This window comes from Ranitomeya imitator, chromosome 3 (genome assembly GCF_032444005.1).
Source record: "Ranitomeya imitator isolate aRanImi1 chromosome 3, aRanImi1.pri, whole genome shotgun sequence".
NCBI classification, from domain to species: domain Eukaryota; kingdom Metazoa; phylum Chordata; class Amphibia; order Anura; family Dendrobatidae; genus Ranitomeya; species Ranitomeya imitator.
This window is the reverse complement of record NC_091284.1, coordinates 806938203-806962925: the sequence shown is the minus strand read 5'-3', so window position 1 is coordinate 806962925 and position 24723 is coordinate 806938203. Positions and strand designations below refer to the sequence as shown.

The 24723-nt window shown below is 48.4% G+C and overlaps 1 protein-coding gene across 1 annotated transcript in view; it reads right to left on the bottom strand.

Annotated features, from left to right (window-relative positions):
- CHORDC1 (cysteine and histidine rich domain containing 1) overlaps positions 1-24723 on the bottom strand; it is a 50323-nt gene that overhangs the window by 15362 nt on the left and 10238 nt on the right. Inside the window, exons 5-9 of the mRNA XM_069759243.1 lie at positions 23128-23231; positions 17186-17244; positions 8844-8914; positions 7126-7231; positions 6594-6713 (exon numbers count right to left, since the gene is read on the bottom strand). Coding sequence (XP_069615344.1) covers positions 6594-6713; positions 7126-7231; positions 8844-8914; positions 17186-17244; positions 23128-23231 — 460 coding nt within the window. The remainder of the gene's footprint in view (positions 1-6593; positions 6714-7125; positions 7232-8843; positions 8915-17185; positions 17245-23127; positions 23232-24723) is intronic.

Below are 24723 nucleotides of genomic sequence, written 5' to 3'. Positions count from 1 at the left end.
GCGGCCGCGTGGTGAGAGTTGCGGTCGCCATCTTGGATCCAACTACCCATCGCTTCAAAGACCTGGACCCTGCTGGGCGCCTGCCCCCTCCTTCTCCCTCGCTTCATTCCTGGAGTGCACCACCGCCTGGCTTATCTTATCTTCAGATCTGACCTCCTCCGGTCACCTCACTGTGCTTTGGGCCGCTTATGATAGCTGGTGGTTAGGGAGCTCGAGCCTCGCACGTCCGCTCAGCTCCACATCCGGTCACGCCCCCCGCGGACTTACATTCTATGGGATAGCGGGGAAGAGACAGAAGGTAGGGGCGAGGCGGCGGCTCTGGCGATGGCGAGGCGGTGGCTCTGGCGATGATGAGGCGGCAGAATGGTTATTGCAGGCTGTAGGCTTTCTTGAAGAGATGGGTTTTCAGGTTCCGTCTGAAGGAGCCGAGGGTGGTTGATAGTCGGACGTGTGGAATTCCAGAGGATGGGGGATATTCGGGAGAAATCTTGGAGGCGGTTGTGTGAGGAACGAATAAGTGTGGAGGAGAGTAGGAGGTCTTGGGAGGATCGGAGATTACGTGAGGGAAGATATTGGGAGATTAGTTCAGAGATATAGGGAGGGGACAGGTTGTGGATGGCTTTGATCACTAGCTCCGCGTACCAGGAGCTACTAAGAGAACGGGAACCCCCTCTGACTTTATCATCTTTACGACCCTTGGAAGTAAGGGAAGAAACAGGTAAGGCATCTGAAACTGGGCCCACGAGATCACGAGAGCGTCGCAGCCGACGGCCCTCGGATCCCGGGATCTGGATAAGTACTGGGGAACCTTGTGGTTTGCTCGGGAGCCATTAGGTTGACGTCCGGCACACCCCACCTTTGGCAAATCTGGTTGAAGACAGCGGGGAGAAGAGCCCACTAGCCTGACATGAGCCCCTGACGGCTGAGAAAGTCAGCTTCCTAATTGTCTACCCTGGGATGTGGACAGGTGATATGAAGGGAACGTGGTTCTTTGCCCACCGCAGAATTTTTTGCCACCTCCATATGACTTGCTTGTTGCGAGTCCCTCCCTGATGGTTTATGTAAGCCACAGCTTACGACTGTCCGACTACGGAAAACGCTGCCAGCAGAGGAGGGCTAGAAAAATAACCCTGATTACCAAGAGATTGATCGGGAGGCGTGCCCCTTGAGCAGTCCAGCACCCATGGGCTTTGAGGTGGAGAAAGACAGCATCCCACCCCTGGAGACAGGCATCGGTGGTGATGACCTGCCAGTGGAGGGGGAGAAATGATCTCCCGCACAGAATGGAAGTGGATAGCGTCCAAGTGAGAAACTGTCTCACATCGAGAGGGAGGCGAAGTGGGCGGTCTAAGGAGCATGGATTCCTGTCCCAAACTGACAGAAGGGCCAGCTGGAGAGGGCGAGAGTGGAACTGAGCATAAGGGACCGCCGCTACCATGGAAGCGACCATCTTGCCCAGAACCCTCATGCCGAGCCTTAGAGGTAGAGGGGTAGGACGCTTTAGGGCATTGATGCCCCTCCGAAGAGAGGAATTTCTTCCTTGGGAGGAAGACCTGAGCTTGAATGGTGTCGAATTCCATGCCCAGGCATGCTAGACGCGGGGTCGGAATCAAGGTGGACTTTTGTTCGTTGATTATCCAACCGAGGCGGGTTAACGTGTCCAGAGTGATCTGGAGACTGTGACCGCAGTCGCGGCAAGACAGACCCTTTACGAGGAGATTGTCGAGATTGAAGGGGATTCTCTTAATCCCCTTCAACCGAAGGATGTCCATGACCGCCGCCATTACCTTCGTAAAGACTCTGGGGGCGGACACCAAGCCGAAAGGAAGAGCCGTGAATTGGAAATGTTGGTCCTGGATCGCGAGGCGAAGGAACCTCTGATGCTGAACACAAATCGGAATATGCAGATACGCATCCCGAATGTCCACAGAGCACAGAAATTCACGCGGTTCCATGGAGGTGATCACCGAGCGCAAGGACTCCATCTTGAAGTGCCGAATCCGGAGATGGCGGTTCAACCGTTTGAGGTCCAAAATCGGGCGAAGAGAGCCGTCTTTTTTCGGAACTACAAAAATAGATTTGAGTAAAAACCAGAAAACCGCTGGTTGGAAGGTACTGGGATGATTACCCCTGAAGTGAGAAGGGAATCGACCGTCTGAAAAAGCCCTGGGACATGGGAGGGCTGTTTGGGTGGGCGGTAGAGGAAAAAATGTCTACCTGGGGGAGACGAAAATTCTATTTTGTAACCTGATATGACAATCTCCCAGACCCAGGCGTCGTCGACCACCGATAACTAAGGCTCTGTGAACAGAAGCCTGCCTCCCACCCTGGAAAGATTTCCAGGTGGGGGTGACCCATCATTTGGAAGAAAATCTGTGGTCACGAGAACTGGAAGAGTGGGAGGAGCAGCCTTTAGCTCTCCATTGAGGGGTAGGCCTGAAAGAAGGCTTCCCTCGGTCCCTTTGAGTGGAAGACTGGTCATGCTGAGAGGCACCAGCTGAATAGGTGAAGGAGTGAAAGGGGAGAAAGGAATGGGGTCCCTTTCTATTGAAGGGACGCCTAGGCTTAGATTGCGGAAGAGAAGTGCTCTTACCGCCTGTGGCGTCCGAGATCATTTGGTCTAGCTGCGCTCCAAAGAGCCTGGATCCCAGGAAAGGCAAACCTGTGAGGGATTTTTTGGAAGCGGGATCTGCGTTCCATGCCTTTAGCCAAAGGACACGGCGAATGGCGACAATATTGCTGTTTGTCCTTGCAGAGCAAACAGCCGCATCCAGACAAGCATTCAGAAGGTACTTTCCAGCCAGTGAAATCTGATCTGCTAAATCCGCTAGTTCCTGTGCGGGAGCCGAAGCTACTAAGCCTCTTTGTAGGGTTTTGGCCCAGGCCGACACCGCTTTCAGCACCCAGGTAGAGGCGAAATTGGGGCAGAGAGAAATACCAGAAGCTTCAAAAGCTGATTTGGTTAGAGCCTCAATTTTTCTATCTGTGGGGTCCTTAAGAGACGCCGCGTCAGGAATGGACAGCACTGTCTGGGAGGATAATCTAGACACAGGTGGATCTACCTTAGAAGATTCGGACCTTTTGCTAACAAGGTCTGCAGCAAACGGGTATAAAATGTGTAAACGTTTCCTCCCTGGAAAACGTTTACCAGGGTGTTCCCAGTGTCTAGACATAGTGTTATCAAATTCCTTATGATTGTGAAAAACTCTAAGGACGCTTCATCCGTTTGAAAGAAACAGAGATGTCCTGAGAAGCTGCCTCTTCCTCCTTAAGCTCAGGCGTTTGAATACTGGCTGAGATAAGGCTGTCAACCATATCCTGCGATGCGGAAGTCTGATCTGCATCTGAGCCAGAATCCAACAGAGGATAAATCTGACCCGACGTCCGCCTGCGAAGAGGGGGAACTGGTAGAGAGCGCTATTCCGGCTGACGCAGTTGGATCCGGAGAAGTGGATGAAGAACTAGACAGAAAACGCTTTCTGGTTCTTTTCTCAAGTCTGCCCCTGTGAGGGTCTTGGACAGGTGCGAGCGAATCGCTGTGAGAAGCGTTCGTGGCAGTAGTCAGCAGTGGAATACGTTCTAGTACCTGAACCAGGGACTGAGACACTTTACAGCGTGCGCGATGCACAGGAGGTAGCTGGCCGGCAAAGCGCAGGCTGCGAGCGTCTGCTTGTGCAGAGAACGCGCCAAACAGTGGGGGCGTGGCCGCTGAAGAGAAACCAAGCGCCCGATAGGCCGTCAGGGAGAAGGGGGGTGTGGCCCGCCGGAGCGCGGCCAATACCAGCGCTGGGCTGCAAGCAAGGTGTGTCCAAAGCTGCGGACGAGGAAGAAGAAGGGAAGGGGCTCGGGTGGAAAAAGCCCGCTGCGACGAAAGAGGCGCGAGATTTAAATAAAAGAGCGCCCGATGGCCCCCGAGCCCCCTTGCCCAGTAACGGAGCACCCGTGCAGCGGCGAGTGCTGTTGGATAATAAGGTTAAGTGCCCCTGCATGGAGATTGCGACGATGCAGGGACTGGGAAGGAGGGGGGGGGGAGCTGCTGTTGCTTGAAGATCTTCCTACCTGAAGATGAGGATCGCATCAGGATCCCTTGATGGCAGAAAGGGTCCTGGGAGATGTTGTCCTCCTTCCCGCGCAATATCAACCGTCGGAGAAGACGGCGTCAACCCCTTAAAAAGGGGGAGGTCACCGCAGGTGACCACTGTCTTCCTCTCAGCCCACTCTGAGGAGAGGGATGAGGGGGGGAAAAAGGCAAGGACTGGCCACCGGAAGTAAACATGAACACCCCAGGGTGACATGAAACAAAGTCCTCCCCAGCGGATCCGAGAGGGTGCGATGTGGGCGATACCACACTGCGCTCTCAGTCGCTTAATGCGGGGAATCAGGGCGAGAAGAACTGCACCCTGTAACCCCCAGAAGTGTATCTGACACGAAAGGGAAAAAGATTAATAAGCACACACAATCCCTGAATGAAATGTGTATCTGGTCTTAGATCCAGGTCCGCCTCCTACAGACACTGAGCAAAAACTGAGCTGCCTGGTGCCTGTCGGAGGGTGTATACTGCCGGGGAGGAGCTATTTTTCTTTATTTGCATAGTGTCAGCCTCCTAGCGACAGCAGTATACACCCATGGTTACCTGTGTCCCCCAATGAAGTGAGAAAGAAAGAGGGATTTTTTATTCTTCCTTGCCAAGAGGAAATTTTTTTGTTAATAGCATTGTAGGAGGGCTTGTATTTTTCATTCAATTTTGCATTTTTTTTTAAATTAACATATTTGAATTATCATGTATAAGCTGAGACATTTTTTTGTGCTGAAATCGCCCCCCTCGGCTTATACAAAAGTCATGGTCCATAAAGTCGTCGGGGGGAGGGGGAGCCGGCAGCTGTAGCACAGTGACAGCTGCAGGCTTCCAGAAGACATCAATACTCACCCCCTCCGTCACTGCATCTCTGTCCCGGCACCGGCTCTTCCAGTGCTGAGCGGTCACATGGTACCGCTCATTAAGGTCATGAACATGGACGTGACTCCACTCTCGAAGGCTTGGAGCGCATATTCATTATAATGAGCAGTACCATGTGACCGCTCAGCACAGGAAGAGCCGATGCCGGGACAACGGAGATGCAGGGACGTTCGGCGACGGAGCGAGGAGGGCGAATATGACGGGGGGGGTCTGCATACAAGGATGGGACTGGGGAAGCCCTGCATACGAGGATGGGACCGGGGGAGCCCTGCATTCGCGAGGATGTGACCGGGGGAGCCCTGCATTCGCGAGGATGGGACCGGGAGAGCCCTGCATTCGCGAGGATGGGACCGGGAGAGCCCTGCATTCGCGAGGATGGGACCAGGGGAGCCATACATACAAGGATGGGATCGGGGGAGCCATACATACAAGGATGGGACCGGGGGAGCCATACATACAAGAATGGGACCGGGGGAGCCATACATACAAGGATGGGATCGGGGGAGCCATACATACAAGGATGGGACCGGGGGAGCCATACATACAAGGATGGGACCAGGGGAGCCATACATACAAGGATGGGATCGGGGGAGCCATACATACAAGGATGGGACCGGGGGAGCCATACATACAAGAATGGGACCGGGGGAGCCATACATACAAGGATGGGACCGGGGGAGCCATACATACAAGGATGGGACCGGGGGAGCCATACATACAAGGATGGGACCGGGGGAGCCATACATACAAGGATGGGACCGGGGGAGCCATACATACAAGGATGGGACCGGGGGAGCCATACATACAAGGATGGGACCGGGGGAGCCATACATACAAGGATGGGACCGGGGGAGCCATACATACAAGGATGGGACCGGGGGAGCCATACATACAAGGATGGGACCGGGGGAGCCAAACATACAAGGATGGGACCGGGGGAGCCATACATACAAGGATGGGACCGGGGGAGCCATACATACAAGGATGGGACCGGGGGAGCCGTACATACAAGGATGGGACCGGGGGAGCCATACATACAAGGATGGGACCGGGGGAGCCATACATACAAGGATGGGACCGGGGGAGCCATACATACAAGGATGGGACCGGGGGAGCCATACATACAAGGATGGGACCGGGGGGAGCCATGCATACAACGAGGGGACCGGGGGAGCCATTCATACAACAGGGGGAGCCACACAGAGCAGGACAGGATGGGGGGAACCACACATACTGGGATAGGGATGAGGTGACAATACATACCCGGCTTATACTCGAGTCAATAAAGTTTTCCGTGGCAAAATTAGTTGCCTCAGCTTATAGTCGAGTATATACTGTGAATTATAATTCTGCCTTTTCATTTTTGTTTTCTTGCTTCTGAGTTTACTGTATGGGATACATATTTTTTTGTATAATTTTACTAGCATGGACAATTACATACAAGATACTAAATTGTTTTTTTTTACGATTTTCACCATTTATATTTTGGGAAAAGAAGAGAAGAGACTTCAATTTTCTTTAATTTTTTTTTTTTGTACATATTTTAAAGAGGGGACTTTAGTGCCGCAGTCTATTCTACATCTACGGGTCTCCTATGAAGCCCTGCCGCCTGACAGGACCATGGGTCCACACTTACCATCGTGCTATTGGCCTCTACGTGGCTCAGGTCTGGAATGGAGTTCTTCGCATAGATGGAGATGGTGACTCCGCTGCCGGTCTGGTGCCAGTCGTGTCTGCAGGGAACCACCTTCTTACCCTGCAATACACAATCACACAATCCGCTATATGATAGATCAAAGACAGAACAGTTTTCCTATACACACTCCTCAACATTGAAAATCCCAAGGAAAAGTGGTGGAATGATAGAAATCACAGGCTCGAGACATGTAAGTGATCTGCAGGTGATGAAAAAAATGGTTGACAGCAGCCCAGCCATGTAAATGCAGAGGATAAAAAAAAAAGGTCGATAGCAGCAGCCAAGCCATGAAAGTGCGAGGATCTCTGCACGCAGCTCATACTCTAGGCTGAATAAATTGATGTTTTGAAAAACTTGTTTCCAGATTTGTTATCATTCTCCTATCTATCCATCCTGTGACTTCCATAATTCCACCACTTTTCCTTCTTGGTGTCACCACTTCAAATGTTGAGGAGAGTAACTTTACACTTACGTCATCTTTCTTCATCCATAAATGTGTTCCCTTAAAACATCCTTCCTGGGACAAAAACGTATTGAAGTCGGAGGTTTTCTTTTTACAGCAGCTCCAATATTTCATCCTAAATTTAAAAAAAAAAAAAAAAAAAAAAGAAAAAAGAAAAAAAAAAAGTTAAAATGGGTGAACGGGGCACATGGACACTTATAATACAAACTCGAGGGAACTTGTCTTCCGATGAAGAAGTCTGGCTGCGTTATTGAAGCTGGGTATAGGAGAGAACAAACTAAGCAAGGCCGGCCAAGGACTATGCTCGTCAGCCCAAAGTGACGTCTCCTCGTCTCACATCCCCAGACTGACTGATCTCTACCTATTGTGTACACGGGGACTGGGAGAAGCCAGGATGGTCATACATTAGATGACCGATTCCTTTAAAAAAAAAAAAAAGTTCTAACAACTCATCATAACTTTTGCTGCACCCTCCTATGCAGGAGCTATACTCGCGAAGGGGTTTTGCACCAATGAGAATACCCTGAATTGGGTTTTTTTTTTTTTTTTAATTAAAAGGCAATTCATATCCATACCCATGCTGGAATGTATGGAAATTATAGAGGTAAGCCCCAGCACTCCTTGTGAAGGACCTGCTACGCCTGCAAATGGCCCCTCAAATTCTCAGGCCATTGTGTGTGCCCCAGCATAATTCGGACCCTCCAGCAGCTCACTGTATGGCCTCTTTCACACATCCGTTTTTGGCTGTCAGGCATAATCCGGCGAAATTAGTGAAAAAAAAAAAAAGAATCCATCACTGACGGATTCTGGTGCCATAGGCTTCCATTACAGGAAAAGTTGGACGACACCGGATCAGGCGCTGTCCTGTTTTTTTCGCTGGACACAAAAAAAACCTTCCGCTGTTCCTTTTGTCCGCCCAAAAACCGCTCCAGCCTCATTTATATACAGCACCGGACCGAAGCCAATGGTATTTTTGAGTCAGGAGACAGTGTGATCATTTGTGAAAAGGTGGTGGCCACGGGTTCCCTGTAACTGTAAAGTGCTGCGGAATATGTTGGCGCCATATAAATAAAAATGATTATTAGAACCTGTTTGAGAGATGCAGCCATTTGTTTTTTTCCTCCTCGCCTTCCGAGAGTCAGAACTTTTTTTCTTTAAATTTTTCTGCAAGATTAAGGGTGTGTGCACACGTAAGAATTTCTTGCAGGAAATTCCTGAAGAAAACCGGATTTTTTCTGCAACAAAACCTCATGGCTTTTTTTTTTGCAAGTTTTTTCCGGAGCTTTCCCAATGCATTATATAGCGGGGGGAAAAAAACGCAAAATTAATGTACATGCATTTTTTTTACCGCGATGTGTTTTTTTCACGAAAAAAATGATAAATGATAGGATCCATATGTATGCGTTTTTATAGCAAAAAAACCGCAACGTGTGCACACAGCCTAAGGTTTGGTTTTCTTTCATGCGGGACAAGAGAACATCAAATGACTGAAGAGCAAAATAAATAGCGAGTGGGGTGGAACATGTTACTGCTTTTCTTTTAACCATTTCCCCCCCACGGTGTTCGCTTTGATGTAGAAATGACCTGCTAACTGTTCTATGGTGACACAAAATCAAAATGTATTTTTTTGCAAAATTGGCAAAAATCCAGCACACGAAGACAGACAGAAGTACATTTACAGGTTCAGCCCAGTTTGCGTGATGATAAAGTCTTACTTTCCTACATACCCTTCATGGAAGATGGGCACCCCGCTGTGGTACTGACAAACCTCTTCATTACTCTGCGCTCCTGCGAATGTCTGTAGAGAAAGACAGAAATACATGAAGCCTCTGCCAGCGTCGGGCGAACGGCAGGAGTCCGTACAAAGTGTCGGGTGAAATGATCTTTTCGTTTGCACCAAAAAAAAAAAAAAAAAAAACACATTTTCAGCAGCACATCGTCCTGTGTAAACAGTATGTGCTGCCGAGAGCAATGGCAGCCAATGTGCACCAAACTATCTATTATCCTGCACATTCGAGAAGCAAATCTGCCCGTGTAAACAGGTTATTAAATGACCTCCTGCCAATTAACTAACAGTGCGACAAAAAAAAAAAAAAAAAAAAAGAGTCTTGGTCTAAGGACAAATGGAAACCAGAAGGATCCCATATAAGTCAATGGGATCCTTCTGCTTCTGTTTGAGGTAGAATCTAATTCTCTTCATTGGATTCATTTGTCTTGAGCCGGCCGGGAGCTGCCCTGATCTATGTGCGCAGACATGAGCTGTCAATCAGCCGGCCAGGAGCTGCCCTGATCAATGTGCGCAGACATGAGCTGTCAATCAGCCGGCCAGGAGCTGCCCTGATCTATGTGCGCAGACATGAGCTGTCAATCAGCCGGCCAGGAGCTGCCCTGATCAATGTGCGCAGACATGAGCTGTCAATCAGCCGGCCGGGAGCTGCCCTGATCAATGTGCGCAGACATGAGCTGTCAATCAGCCGGCCAGGAGCTGCCCTGATCTATGTGCGCAGATATGAGATGTCAATCAGCCGGCCAGGAGCTGCCCTGATCTATGTGCGCAGATATGAGATGTCAATCAGCCGGCCGGGAGCTGCCCTGATCTATGTGCGCAGACATGAGCTGTCAATCAGCCGGCCGGGAGCTGCCCTGATCAATGTACGCAGACATGAGCTGTCAATCAGCCGGCCGGGAGCTGCCCTGATCAATGTACGCAGATATGAGCTGTCAATCAGCCGGCCGGGAGCTGCCCTGATCAATGTACGCAGACATGAGCTGTCAATCAGCCGGCCAGGAGCTGCCCTGATCAATGTGCGCAGACATGAGCTGTCAATCAGCCGGCCGGGAGCTGCCCTGATCTATGTGCGCAGACATGAGCTGTCAATCAGCCGGCCAGGAGCTGCCCTGATCTATGTGCGCAGATATGAGATGTCAATCAGCCAGCCAGGAGCTGCCCTGATCAATGTGCTCAGACATGACCTGTCAATCAGCCGGCCGGGAGCTGCCCTGATCTATGTGCACAGATATGAGATGTCAATCAGCCGGCCAGGAGCTGCCCTGATCTATGTGCGCAGATATGAGATGTCAATCAGCCAGCCAGGAGCTGCCCTGATCAATGTGCTCAGACATGACCTGTCAATCAGCCGGCCGGGAGCTGCCCTGATCTATGTGCACAGATATGAGATGTCAATCAGCCGGCCAGGAGCTGCCCTGATCTATGTGCGCAGATATGAGATGTCAATCAGCCAGCCAGGAGCTGCCCTGATCAATGTGCTCAGACATGACCTGTCAATCAGCCGGCCGGGAGCTGCCCTGATCTATGTGCACAGATATGAGATGTCAATCAGCCGGCCAGGAGCTGCCCTGATCTATGTGCACAGACATGAGCTGTCAATCAGCCGGCCAGGAGCTGCCCTGATCTATGTGCGCAGATATGAGATGTCAATCAGCCGGCCGGGAGCTGCCCTGATCTATGTGCACAGACATGAGCTGTCAATCAGCCGGCCGGGAGCTGCCCTGATCTATGTGCACAGATATGAGATGTCAATCAGCCGGCCAGGAGCTGCCCTGATCTATGTGCGCAGACATGAGCTGTCAATCAGCCGGCCGGGAGCTGCCCTGATCTATGTGCGCAGATGAGATGTCAATCAGCCAGCCAGGAGCTGCCCTGATCAATGTGCTCAGACATGACCTGTCAATCAGCCGGCCGGGAGCTGCCCTGATCTATGTGCACAGATATGAGATGTCAATCAGCCGGCCAGGAGCTGCCCTGATCTATGTGCACAGACATGAGCTGTCAATCAGCCGGCCAGGAGCTGCCCTGATCTATGTGCGCAGATATGAGATGTCAATCAGCCGGCCGGGAGCTGCCCTGATCTATGTGCACAGACATGAGCTGTCAATCAGCCGGCCGGGAGCTGCCCTGATCTATGTGCACAGACATGAGCTGTCAATCAGCCGGCCAGGAGCTGCCCTGATCTATGTGCGCAGATATGAGATGTCAATCAGCCAGCCAGGAGCTGCCCTGATCAATGTGCTCAGACATGAGCTGTCAATCAGCCGGCCAGGAGCTGCCCTGATCTATGTGCACAGATATGAGATGTCAATCAGCCGGCCAGGAGCTGCCCTGATCTATGTGCACAGACATGAGCTGTCAATCAGCCGGCCAGGAGCTGCCCTGATCTATGTGCGCAGATATGAGATGTCAATCAGCCAGCCAGGAGCTGCCCTGATCAATGTGCACAGACATGAGCTGTCAATCAGCCGGCCGGGAGCTGCCCTGATCTATGTGCACAGATATGAGATGTCAATCAGCCGGCTGGGAGCTGCCCTGATCTATGTGCGCAGACATGAGCTGTCAATCAGCCGGCCGGGAGCTGCCCTGATCTATGTGCACAGATATGAGATGTCAATCAGCCGGCCGGGAGCTGCCCTGATCAATGTGCGCAGACATGAGCTGTCAATCAGCCAGCCGGGAGCTGCCCTGATCTATGTGCGCAGACATGTGCTGTCAATCAGCCGGCCGGGAGCTGCCCTGATCTATGTGCGCAGACATGTGCTGTCAATCAGCCGGCCGGGAGCTGCCCTGATCTATCTGTTCAGACATGAGCTGTCAATCAGCCGGCCGGGAGCTGCCCTGATCTATGTGCGCAGACATGTGCTGTCAATCAGCCGGCCGGGAGCTGCCCTGATCTATGTGTTCAGACATGAGCTGTCAATCAGCCAGCCGGGAGCTGCCCTGATCTATGTGTTCAGACATGAGCTGTCAATCAGCCGGCCGGGAGCTGCCCTGATCTATGTGCGCAGACATGAGCTGTCAATCAGCCGGCCGGGAGCTGCCCTGATCTATGTGTTCAGACATGAGCTGTCAATCAGCCGGCCAGGAGCTGCCCTGATCTATGTGCGCAGACATGAGCTGTCAATCAGCCGGCCGGGACCTGCCCTGATCTATGTGCGCTGACATGTGCTGTCAATCAGCCGGCCGGGAGCTGCCCTGATCTATGTGCGCAGACATGAGCTGTCAATCAGCCGGCCGGGACCTGCCCTGATCTATGTGCGCTTACATGTGCTGTCAATCAGCCGGCCGGGAGCTGCCCTGATCTATGTGTACAGATATGAGATGTCAATCAGCCGGCCGGGAGCTGCCCTGATCTATGTGCGCAGACATGAGCTGTCAATCAGCCGGCCGGGAGCTGCCCTGATCTATGTGCACAGATATGAGATGTCAATCAGCCGGCCGGGGACATCATCGGACCACCCACAATTTTTGCCTGAAATGCCGCAGAGTTTCAGACTAAAACATACCCGGCTGCAATTGTGGTTCAGGCAGCAACAATCAAGTGACAGGTTCCCTTAACCCCTTTACCCCCAAGGGTGGTTTGCACGTTAATGACCGGGCCAATTTTTACAATTCTGACCACTGTCCCTTTATGAGGTTATAACTCTGGAACGCTTCAACGGATCCCGGTGATTCTGACATTGTTTTCTCATGACATATTGTACTTCATGACAATGGTAAAAATTCTTTGATAGTACCTGCGTTTATTTGTGAAAAAAACGGAAATTTGGCGAAAATTATGAAAATTTCGCAATTTTCCAACTTTGAATTTTTATGCAATTAAATCACAGAGATATGTCACACAAAATACTTAATAAGTAACATTTCCCACATGTCTACTTTACATCAGCACAATTTTGGAACCAAAATTTTTTTTTGTTAGGGAGTTATAAGGGTTAAAAGTTGACCAGCAATTTCTCATTTCTACAACACCATTTTTTTTTAGGGACCACATCTCATTTGAAGTTATTTTGAGGGGTCTATATGATAGAAAATACCCAAGTATGACACCATTCTAAAAACTACACCCCTCAAGGTGCTCAAAACCATATTCAAGAAGTTTATTAACCCTTTTGGTGCTTCACAGGAATTTTTTGAATGTTTAAATAAAAATGAACATTTAACTTTTTTTCACAAAAAATTTAATTCAGCTCCAATTTGTTTAATTTTACCAAGGGTAACAGGAGAAAATAGACCCCAAACATTGTTGTACAATTTGTCCTGAGCACGACAATACCCCACATGTGGGGGTAAACCACTGTTTGGGCGCATGGCAGAGCTCGGAAGCGAAGGAGTGCCATTTGACTTTTCAATGCAAAATTGACTGGAATTGAGATGGGACGCCATGTTTCGTTTGGAGAGCCCCTGATGTGCCTAAACATTGAAACCCCCCACAAGTGACACCATTTTGGAAAGTAGACCCCTTAAGGAACTTATCTAGATGTGTGGTGAGCACTTTGACCCACCAAGTGCTTCACAGAAGTTTATAATGTAGAACCGTGAAAATAAAAAAGAATATTTTTTCACAAAAATTAACTTTCCGCCCCCAATTTTTTATTTTCCCAAGGGTAAGAGAAGAAATTGGACCCCAAAAGTTGTTGTACAATTTGTCCTGAGTACGCTGATACCCCATATGTGGGGGTAAACCACTGTTTGGGCGGATGGGAGAGCTCGGAAGGGAAGGAGCGCTGTTTGACTTTTCAATGCAAAATTGACAGGAATTGAGATGGGACGCCATGTTGCGTTTGGAGAGCCACTGATGTGCCTAAACATTGAAACCCCCCACAAGTGACACCATTTTGGAAAGTAGACCCCCTAAGGAACTTATCTAGAGGTGTAGTGAGCACTTTGACCCACCAAGTGCTTCACAGAAGTTTATAATGCAGAGCCGTAAAAATAAAACAAAAAAATTTTCCCACAAAAATAAATTTTTTTAGCCCCCAGTTTTGTATTTTCCCGAGGGTAACAGGAGAAATTGGACCCCAAAATTTGTTGCCCAATTTGTCCTGAGTGCGATGATACACCATATGTGGGGGGAACCACTGTTTGGGCGCATGGGAGGGCTCGGAAGGGAAGGAGCGCCATTTGATTGCAGACTTAGATGGAATGGTCTGCAGGTGTCACATTGCATTTGCAGAGCCCCTAATGTCCCGAAACAGTAGAAACCTCCCACAAGTGACACCATTTTGGAAACTAGACCCCCTAAGGAACTCATCTAGATGTGTTGTGAGAGCTTTGAACCCCCAAGTGTTTCACTACAGTTTGTAACGCAGAGCCGTGAAAATTGAAAAAAAAAATCTTTCCCCCCAAAATTATTTTTTAGCCCCCAGTTTTGTATTTTCCCGAGGGTAAGAGGAGAAATTTGACCCCAAAAGTTGTTGTCCAATTTGTCCTGAGTACGCTGATACCCCATATGTTGGGGGGAACCACCGTTTGGGCGCATGGGAGGGCTCGGAAGGGAAGGAGTGCCATTTGGAATGCAGACTTAGATGGAATGGTCTGCAGGCGTCACATTGCGTTTGCAGAGCCCCTAATGTACCTAAACAGTAGAAACCCCCCACAAGTGACCCCATATTGGAAACTAGACTCCCCATGGAACTTATCTAGATGTGTTGTGAGAACTTTGAACCCCCAAGTGTTTCACTACAGTTTATAACGCAGAGCCGTGAAAATAAAAAATCTTTTTTTTTCCCACAAAAATTATTTTTTAGCCCCCAGTTTTGTATTTTCCCAAGGGTAACAGGAGAAATTGGACCCCAAAAGTTGTTGTCCAATTTGTCCTGAGTACGCTGATACCCCATATGTTGGGGTAAACCCCTGTTTGGGCACACAGGAGAGCTCGGAAGGGAAGAAGCACTGTTTTACTTTTTCAACGCAGAATTGGCTGGAATTGAGATCGAACGCCATGTTGCGTTTGGAGAGCCCCTGATGTGCCAAAACAGTGGAAACCCCCCAATTATAACTGAAACCCTAATCCAAACACACCCCTAACCCTAATCCCAACAGTAACCCTAACCACACCTCTAACCCTGACACACCCCTAACCCTAATCCCAACCCTATTCCCAACCGTAAATGTAATCTAAACCCTAACCGTAACTTTAGCCCCAACCCTAACTGTAGCCCAAACCCTAGCCCAAACCCTAACCCTAATGGAAAAATGGAAATAAATACATTTTTTTAATTTTTCCCTAACTAAGGGGGTGATGAAGGGGGGTTTGATTTACTTTTATAGCGGGTTTTTTAGCGGATTTTTATGATTGGCAGCCGTCACACACTGAAAGACGCTTTTTATTGCAAAAAATATTTTTTGCGTTTCCACATTTTGAGAGCTATAATTTTTCCATATTTTGGTCCACAGAGTCATGTGAGGTCTTGTTTTTTGCGGGACGAGTTGACGTTTTTATTGGTAACATTTTCGGGCACGTTACATTTTTTGATCGCTTTTTATTCCGATTTTTGCGAGGCAGAATGACCAAAAACCAGCTATTCATGAATTTCTTTTGGGGGAGGCGTTTATACCGTTCCGCGTTTGGTAAAATTGATAAAGCAGTCTTATTCTTCGGGTCAGTACGATTACAGCGATATCTCATTTATATCATTTTTTTTATGTTTTGGCGCTTTTATACGATAAAAACTATTTTATAGAAAAATAATTATTTTTGCATCGCTTTATTCTCAGGACTATAACTTTTTTTTTTTTGCTGATGATGCTGTATGGCGGCTCTTTTTTTGCGGGACAATATGACGCTTTCAGCGGTACCATGGTTAGTTATATCTGTCTTTTTGATCGCGTGTTATTCCACTTTTTGTTCGGCGGTATGATAATAAAGCGTTGTTTTTTGCCGCGTTTTTTTTTTTTTTTTCTTATGGTGTTTACTGAAGGGGTTAACTAGTGGGCCAGTTTTATAGGTCGGGCCGTTACGGACGCGGCGATACTAAATATGTGTACTTTTATTGTTTTTTTTTAATTAGATAAAGAAATGTATTTAGGGGAATAATATATATATTTTTTTTTTTCATTATTTAGGAATATTTTTTTTTACACATTTTGAAATTTTTTTTTTTTACTTTTTTACATTGTCCCAGGGGGGGACATCACAGATCAGTGATCTGACAGTTTGCACAGCACTCTGTCACATCACTGATCTGACATGCAGCGCTGCAGCCTTCACAGAGCCTGCTCTGAGCAGGCTCTGTGAAGCCACCTCCCTCCCTGCAGGACCCGGATCCGCGACCATCTTGGATCCGGGGCTGGAGGGAGCAGGGAGGGAGGTGAGACCCTCGCAGCAACGCGATCACATCGCGTTGCTGCGGGGGGCTCAGGGAAGCCCGCAGGGAGCCCCCTCCCTGCGGGAAGCTTCCCTATACCGCCGGCACATCGCGATCATCTTTGATCGCGGTGTGCCAGGGGTTAATGTGCCGGGGGCGGTCCGTGACCACTCCTGGCACATAGTGCCGGATGTCAGCTGCGATAAACAGCTGACACCCGGCCGCGATCGGCGGCGCTCCCCCCGTGAGCGCCGCCGATCGCGCTGGACGTACTATCCCGTCCATGGTCATGGGGGCCCACCCCACCTCGACGGGATAGTACGTCCCATGTCAGAAAGGGGTTAAATGATAACCCCTTAATTCCCCCCACCCCATATAGCATGTCATAAAATACACAAAGGCAAAAAAAAACAAAACAAAATACATATATGCGCATGTACAAATTCATGCCTGATGTAAGGGCAGAGATCCTGATTCCAGTGATGTGTCGAGTGCAGTATTTGTGATAGAATCACAGTTTTCAAACCTGCAGATCTTAATAACCGCGCATGCACCATCGATTGGCTGAAAGTCACTATGGGGAAGGCTCGGACCAGGAGGCACCAGATAACTAGTCCTGAAGTGATCATCTCCTGCTGATAAAACACTAATTGTATTGTAACAGCAAAACACATCCTAGTAAGTGCCACATCACTGGAATCAGAGTCTCTGCCCCAACATTGTGCTGCTCTCTGATTTCATAGCAAAAGCCTGCTGGTGGATTAGGGTTCAGCAGTCAGACAAAGACCGGAAACTAAAAGAGGATCAGCTCCGTATCCCCGGGGAAGAGAAGAGGCGAATCATTTTATTTTAGTGTTGGCGGCCATTTTTACAAGTTGGATGCCCCTAATTGTCATGGTGCTTTGTGAATAGGTGCTACATTCACACACATGGGACACTCTTGGCCAGATAGGTGAACCGCTCTTACCGCTGTGCAGCCGCCGTTTTTACAGGAGGTCCCGATTTTGATTTCTCCTGTATCCTCATCTACAGAACAAGAAAAAAGAAAAAAAAAATTGTTACATCTGTTTATTGTTATTAGTTATATCCAAAAGGGAGAACAAAGGAGCAAAAAGCGCCAGAAAGCAGGAACAATGTCCGTCATAAAGGAAAGTGACACTTTGGGGTAATGGTCATAATTAGCGGCATGGACTAACAAGTGTCATGTGACTTGTCAGGGCCGATCACTCTTCATATGAGGCATCCAAGCCGCTCAAATTTTTATTATATTTCTTTTTATTTTATCATTGATTTTCAGTTTTTTTTTCCTACCCTACTTCTGAGAGCTATAACTTTTTTTTTTTTTTTTTTTATGCTCACATAACCAATTTGGTTTTTTTTTGCAGGACGAGTTGTGCTTTTGAACGACAGCATTTATTTTACCGTAGAGTTTTTTTCCCACAAAAAAATTTACTTTAGACACCAACTTTTTTTTTTTTACTTTCACAAGGGTAAACAAGAGAAAATGGCCCACAAAATGTGTTGTGCAATTTCTCCTGAATAGGCCGATATCTTATTTGTAGGGGGAAATCTACGGTTTGGGTGCATGGCAGAGCTTGGAAGGGATAAAAGTGCCGCTTGACTTTTTGAATTAAAAATTTGCAGGAATAATTAGCGGACGCCATTTGCGCCTTCGGAGAGCCCCTGATGTGCCTAAAGAGTGAAAGTCCCCCACAAGTGACACCATTTTGGAAACCAGACGCCTTAAGGATTTTATCCAGGGGTATAATGAGCATTTTTAACCCACAGGTACCAAACAGAATTTGAAAACATTAGGTCGTCATATTGAATAGGTCGTCATTAGTGTTGAGCACAAGCGCTTGATACTCCAGTTTGCATTGGGTGCTCGGGGATCCGCGATACTCCGTGCACACCCGAGCACTTGTGCTCAACACTAGCCGTCATATCATCATTTGTTTTGTTTTTGAAAAAAACCCAATTCTAACACCAACCATAATTCTTATCTCACTAAGGGGGATTTGATTTACTATTTTTTATTTTGATCACTGTGATAGACTCGATCACAGAGATCAAAAGGAACCAATAGGAAAATTTTCCTATTGTTGCCGGGTGTCGGCTGGCAGATCTCAGTAAAAATGGGCGTGATGCCACAGCTCGTCCAATTCATGCCTTACGTGTGAGATCTTACTCTAGTCGCTGACTGGAGTAGGATTTATGGTGAGGTGCATGTCACGTGTCAGATATAGAAACTTGATTCCAGCTCACCCAGTTGTTCTATGCTCATCCACCTGGAGCTCAGACACTGGCCTCGCTCTGGAACCACATCAAGGAAAATAGAAAAAATTGGAATCCGGACAGGACTGGATTTTCCTTTTCTTTTTAATTTTCATGACTCATGAGTAAGACTGCCTAGTGCAGTCGAAACGCGTCGACTGGATCATGTCGACCATGTAAAGTTTTCTTTTGTATGCACCATATTTTCTTTTGAAAAAGAAAAAGAAAAGGAAAATCTAGTCCTGTTGAGCCGGATTCCAATTTTTGCTATTTTCCTTGACATGTCAGATGCCCCCAATTCAGTCAATGGCGTGTGTATCTCTCATGAACCGTGAGTGTGACTCCAACAGGCCCCCTCATCAAGACGGGTGTGAACATCGCCCAACTCCTAATGAATCGGGGCCCTAGGTCATGTTTCCGGAAAGCCCCATGTGCATGAGCCGCAATGATCAGACTCGGACCCTCCTGTATTGAAGCTCCTAATGAGTGTGTGTAAAAGTCATAATGAGCAGGGGATAGTGGATCCTGTGTTACCAGCTGTGTCTACATAATACGGCCTCTGATGATAGTGAGCCTGCTGTAAACTCTTCCTGAAATATCCTCTGTGCCACTCACTTATTTGCTGGCCCTGACTCCACAGAACAGAAATGACAAGCCTTCCTGGAAAATGGCCAGAATCACTGTTTTTTATTCAATGTTGCCCCTCCTTAGGAAATGGAAGCAGCAGAGAAGGGGTTAATGCTATCGCATGGAGGAGTCACCTCTGCGTTAATGAGAGGAGCCGGTGTTGTGTGAGGATCTGTCAGCGGCTCCCGCTATGGTCGCTTCAGATCACGTCAATGCAGGGAACAGCCGAGAGCTTGGAAAGAATTTAGTTTTCCTTTTCTCAGATCCTGTTGCTTTTTATAGACGAGTCGTTATCAAGGTCGGTGTCCCGGCATCGGCCCCTTACAGAGAGGATCACAGGGTGTTTGTAGGGTATGTCCATGAGGGGCCGGAGGGACGAATCTGCGGGTGATGAGGGTCCCCCAGGCTCTATTCACAAGTGTTTGCTCCTCCTGTCGGATATACAAATGGTCTCCACAGAAGACTAGAACTCTTGCGCCTCCTATAGGAAGTAGGAATCTGAAACGTCCACATCATTTTCCTTAATGAGCCTTAGGATAAAAGCCAAAACCGCTCCTCTGCCGTCACTCACATCTTCCTGCGCGTTCGGCGCCGCCCCCTCAGCGCTGTGTACGTTTCAAAACCGGCGCCTGCACAGTGTATTGCTGTGCTGCGCAGACGCAGTAAGCTCTGGCCGTCTGACGTCCCAGCCAGGCTTGCAGACTGCGCCTGCGCGGGCATTGCGGCCAGCCACCTTTGGAATCCCCACCCCGCACTGTGTTATGCATTATGCACAGTGCGGGGCCGAAAGCGCAGGAAGATTGGAGTGACGGCAGAGGAGCGGTTAGAGCTGGGGAGTGAGGACCCGCCTCCCTGGCTAGAGACAGGAATTGTGGCCAAGTATAAAAACGCTTTATTTGGGGTATACTTGAACCTAAAACTAAAACAGCCACCTTGTTAGAATGCAGCATTACTGCTGCACAAGGTGGCTCTTTTAGTTTATAACGGCTGGAGGGGGTGACAGTGGCCCTTTAAGGTTTGGCTTTTATCCTAAAGGTACCTTCACACATAACGATTTCGTTAATGATATCGTTGCAACGTCACGCTTTTTGCGACGTAGCAACGATCCCGCTAACGATCTCGTTATGTGTGACAGCGACCAACGATCAGGCCCCTGCTGGGAGATCGTTGGGGAATGATCAGGACCTTTTTTTGGTCGCTGATCACCCGCTGTCATCGCTGGAGCGGCGTGCGTGACGCCGATCCAGCGATGTGTTCACTGGTAACCAGGGTAAATATCGGGTTACTAAGCGCAGGGCCGCGCTTAGTAACCCGATATGTACCCTGGTTACTATTGTAAAAGTAAAAAAACAACAACAACAAAAAAAAAACACTACATAGTCACATTCTGATGTCTGTCACGTCACCCGCAGTCAGCTTCCCGCACTGACTGTGAGCGCCGGCCGGCCGTAAAGCAGAGCACAGCAGTGATGTCACCACTGTGCTCTGCTTTACGGCCGGCCCTGACACAGTCAGTGCGGGAAGCTGACGCCGGGGGACGTGACAGACATCGGAATGTGATTATGTACTGTTTTTTTTTTTTGTTTGTTTGTTTTTTACTTTTACAATGGTAACCAGGGTAAACATCGGGTTACTAAGCGCGGCCCTGCACTTAGTAACCCGATGTTTACCCTGGTTACCCGGGGACTTCGGCATCGTTGAAGACAGTTTCAACAATGCCGGAGTCTTTCCCCTGATCGTTGGTCGCTGAAGAGAGCTGTCTGTGTGACAGCTCCCCAGCGACCACACAACGACTTACCAACGATCACGGCCAGGTCGCATCGCTGGTCGTGATCATAGGTAAGTCGTTTAGTGTAACGGTACCTTAAGTTATGTGACAAGGCTCGTTAAAGGATGGATATTGATTTTTAGGATCGCTGCTTACAATAGGTGGCAGCACTAGAGCTCTAGTCCTTTTCCTCTCTCAAGAGACAATTTGCATACTTAATTTCCCAGAGGCGCATGCAAGGCATAAAAGTCTCCTCGCTCTGACATGCCAGGCTTGGCACTCTCCAGAAGGAGATACGTTACCCCTTAGATCCATCTTCCCATTGGGGAAATACAATGAAGACCGCCAGCAGAAACCGGTCACACAGGCTCCGTCTAGTTACAGAACGGCGCCCATACCTTCCCATTTGGCCTGTGCCGGGTTATTGGTGCAGATCGGTATCTGCCATGTCTGTGCAATGAGCTCTGCCGATGCATATACTGATCATAAAGAGCAAATAATGCAACAAAAGGGCAGCGCTGGGGTCCGGAGGAAGCTATTACGGCGGGGCACCCACGGCATGACCCACGGTCACCCAGCTTTCCCAAGCTGCTTTCCCAAGCTGCTGAATGCCAAATCTGCCTAGTTTTACAAAGTTAAATTCTCCCCATAGATTTTAGCCAGGAAGATGTCTCAAAGTCATAGGGGGGGGGGGGGGGGGGAAAAAGCAAAGAAAAAGCAAAGAAAAAGCTGGGTAACACCACAGGAGGGACTGTTCACACTGTGCTTTTTGCAGCCTTTTTTCCTACATACATTACATTTTTTTCTGCAAATAATTTACCTAAATAAATTCCCAACCTCGCTCTTATACCCAAGCCCCACACATGGGAAAAAAAATATATATATATATATATAAATATATATATATATATATATATATATATATATATATTTACAATCACACCAAAGCTGTACTTAGTGCTCAAAGGCGGCATTTTCTTAAAAGGCATCAGCAGCGACCAGAGCTTACTCCAATTGCTGCCGTTTAACCATGCAAATGCCGGTTACCGGCTCCCATCAGCCCCCTGAAGAAATGATTGTGCGGCAGCCAGGGGACCGTTGTGATCTGACACAGGACTCGCTCACAGATCCGGCGATTTTCTCATGCGGGGAGCAAATTATGCTCAAGTCACTAGGATCAAACTCTCTTGCATGAAAGAATCGTATCACAGATGCGGAGAAGATGGAAAACTTAGATCCCATCCCAATATATAATAGATGTAATAATAATATTAGGAAATAACTCAAATTGGAAATGCAGCATAGTTCTTCTGATAATCTATGTCACTAGCAGTAGCTTCCACGCCTGTAACCATTAACTGTTACTATATGAGTGGTTGACACCTTGGATACCTAAGCTACTGCAATGCCCCGTACATGGGGTATGCGGCATAGCTTATCAGAAGTACTATACTACATTTTTAATTGGAAGTATTTGCTATTATTATAACTACTACATATTGGGTTGGGATCTTGGAAATGTGAAAACCACTTTAATTTCTCCTTTCTCTGTGTCTGCGTAAATCGGACTGCAATTGGATGACATCCAAGTGCAGTCCACTGTTTCACACGCACCCACAGACATGTATGGGTGCGTGTAAGCCGGATGCACTCGCAGCATGCTGTACCGGAGATCTGCACTGCCCCGTAGGATAACATTGCTCTGAGAGCCACCTGATAAATCATCCGTGTCGTACGGCCAGTCTGAGCGAACAAAATAGGGCGAGCTCTACAGGACACCGACATTTCATAATATACTGCTGTATATGATACAACGTGGGAGTTAAGGGGAAGCAAAATATACAGCGGGAATTAAATAATTCAAATTTTACCTTCAAAAGATAAAGAAATTAAAAATTTAAAAAAAAATATAAAAGAAAACATATTGAATATAGGGATTTGTGTATAAAAAAAATCTGATCAAAACATAAAATTATTGATCAAAAAAAAAAATACAAAAGCAATTGAAAGGACCAACCAATGTTTTCCAAAATTTTAGAAATGGAGACAACTCAGGCTGCAAAAACAAACCCAAATTTCACAAGTTTTTTCACCATCACAAATAATAAAACCTGTAGGGCTTTATTTATTTATTTTTTTTGTACTTTGACCACACTTGGATTTTTTGCCCCCATTCTCCAGCACATTGAATGAGAGCAGAAAACTCCGGCCAGGTTCCCTGTAATTGTGAGAATAATTACCTGCTGCCGTCGGGTCAAGTTCGGTAGAAACTTTCAACTTATCCAGCGCTTGTTTCAAAGACGCCGATACCTTCAGCTGTAACCGTGTCAAGGGCTCGTCCGCGCTAAAACGGGAAGGAGAAGGGGCGGTGCGGGTTTATTTATTATGAGGGACGGTGACTTTGTAGGAAAATAAAGCTATTAATGAGACATTTAAAATAACAACATCACCAGTAATGCTCCACCCAATAGAACATTGCACACAGCAGCATCGTACACACAGGGCAGCGTTAGGGTTAATCATAGGAAGACTGAAGACATTTATATAGTCTCCCAAGCAAACTGCTCCAGGTCATCAAATCAGGAGAATATCCTGGGAGCTAATAAAGAGACAGCTGCATAGAAACCAAAAGGAACATATACAGTCAAAAAAACACCTATATGTATGAACAATAAAATCACATTGTATAAATTATATAAATGTATTTCCATTTTGCAGTGAGAAATAAGTATTTGATCCCACTGGCAAACAAGACTTACCCGTATTTTTCGGACTATAAGACGCACCGTACCATAAGACGCACCCCAAATTTGGGGTGAAAATTGCAGAAAAAAAGATTTTTTTATAAGATGGGGGTCCGTCTTATTGTCCGAATTTAAGATCTCTTACCTGAGGGCAGGCAGTGGCAGAGCAGGGTCACAGGAGGCATGGTGGTGGCAGAGGTGAGGTGATGCTGAGGTGCAGTGGGCGGAACGGTGTGCACCTGAGCAGGGTCCCATCCTGCTTAGGTGGGCGACGCCATGGCCTGGTGTCCACGGGGAGGTTGCGGCAGTCCTGTGGCGGCGGCAGATGTGCGGTCACATCCTCAGGTGGCGGCAGCCAGGGTCCCTTCCACATTTGAGGTAACGCCACGGCAGTATTGAAGGAGAGCAGCAGAGCTGGGTGAGTCACGGTTTCCCCGGTGGCGGCGGGCATACCGGCATTGTGGCGGCGACAGAGGTGCAGGGATGATGTGGCGCGGTGACCGGTATGGCGTGAGCAGGGTCCCGTCCACATTTGAGGTGAATCCGCAGCCTGGTATTGAAGGAGAGCAGCAGAGCTGGGTGAGTTACGGTTTTCCCGGTGGCGGCGGCCATCTTTCTGAGGCCGCGCGTGCGCAGATTCAGTACTCTGCTTCCCAGGGCTTCAGGAAAATGGGCGCGGGAGGCCGCACGTGCGCAGATGGAGATCGCGGCGGCCATTTTCCTGAAGCCGAGATCTCAATCTGCGAACTCGGCTTCAGGAAAATGGCCGCCGCGATCTCCATCTGCGCACGCGCGGCCTCCCGCGCCCATTTTCCTGAAGTGCGAGGAAGCAGAAAACTCAATCTGCGCACGCGCGGCCTCAGGAAGATGGCCGCCACCACCGGGAAAACCGTAACTCACCCAGCTCTGCTTCTCTCCTTCAATACCGGGCCACGGATTCACCTCAAATGTGGACAGGACCCTGCTCACGCCATACCGGTCACCGCGCCACATCATGCCCGCACCTCTGTCGCCGCCACAATGCCGGTAAGCCTACGTTCCAACTATAAGACGCACCCCCTATTTTCCTCACAATTTTTGGGGGGAAAAAGT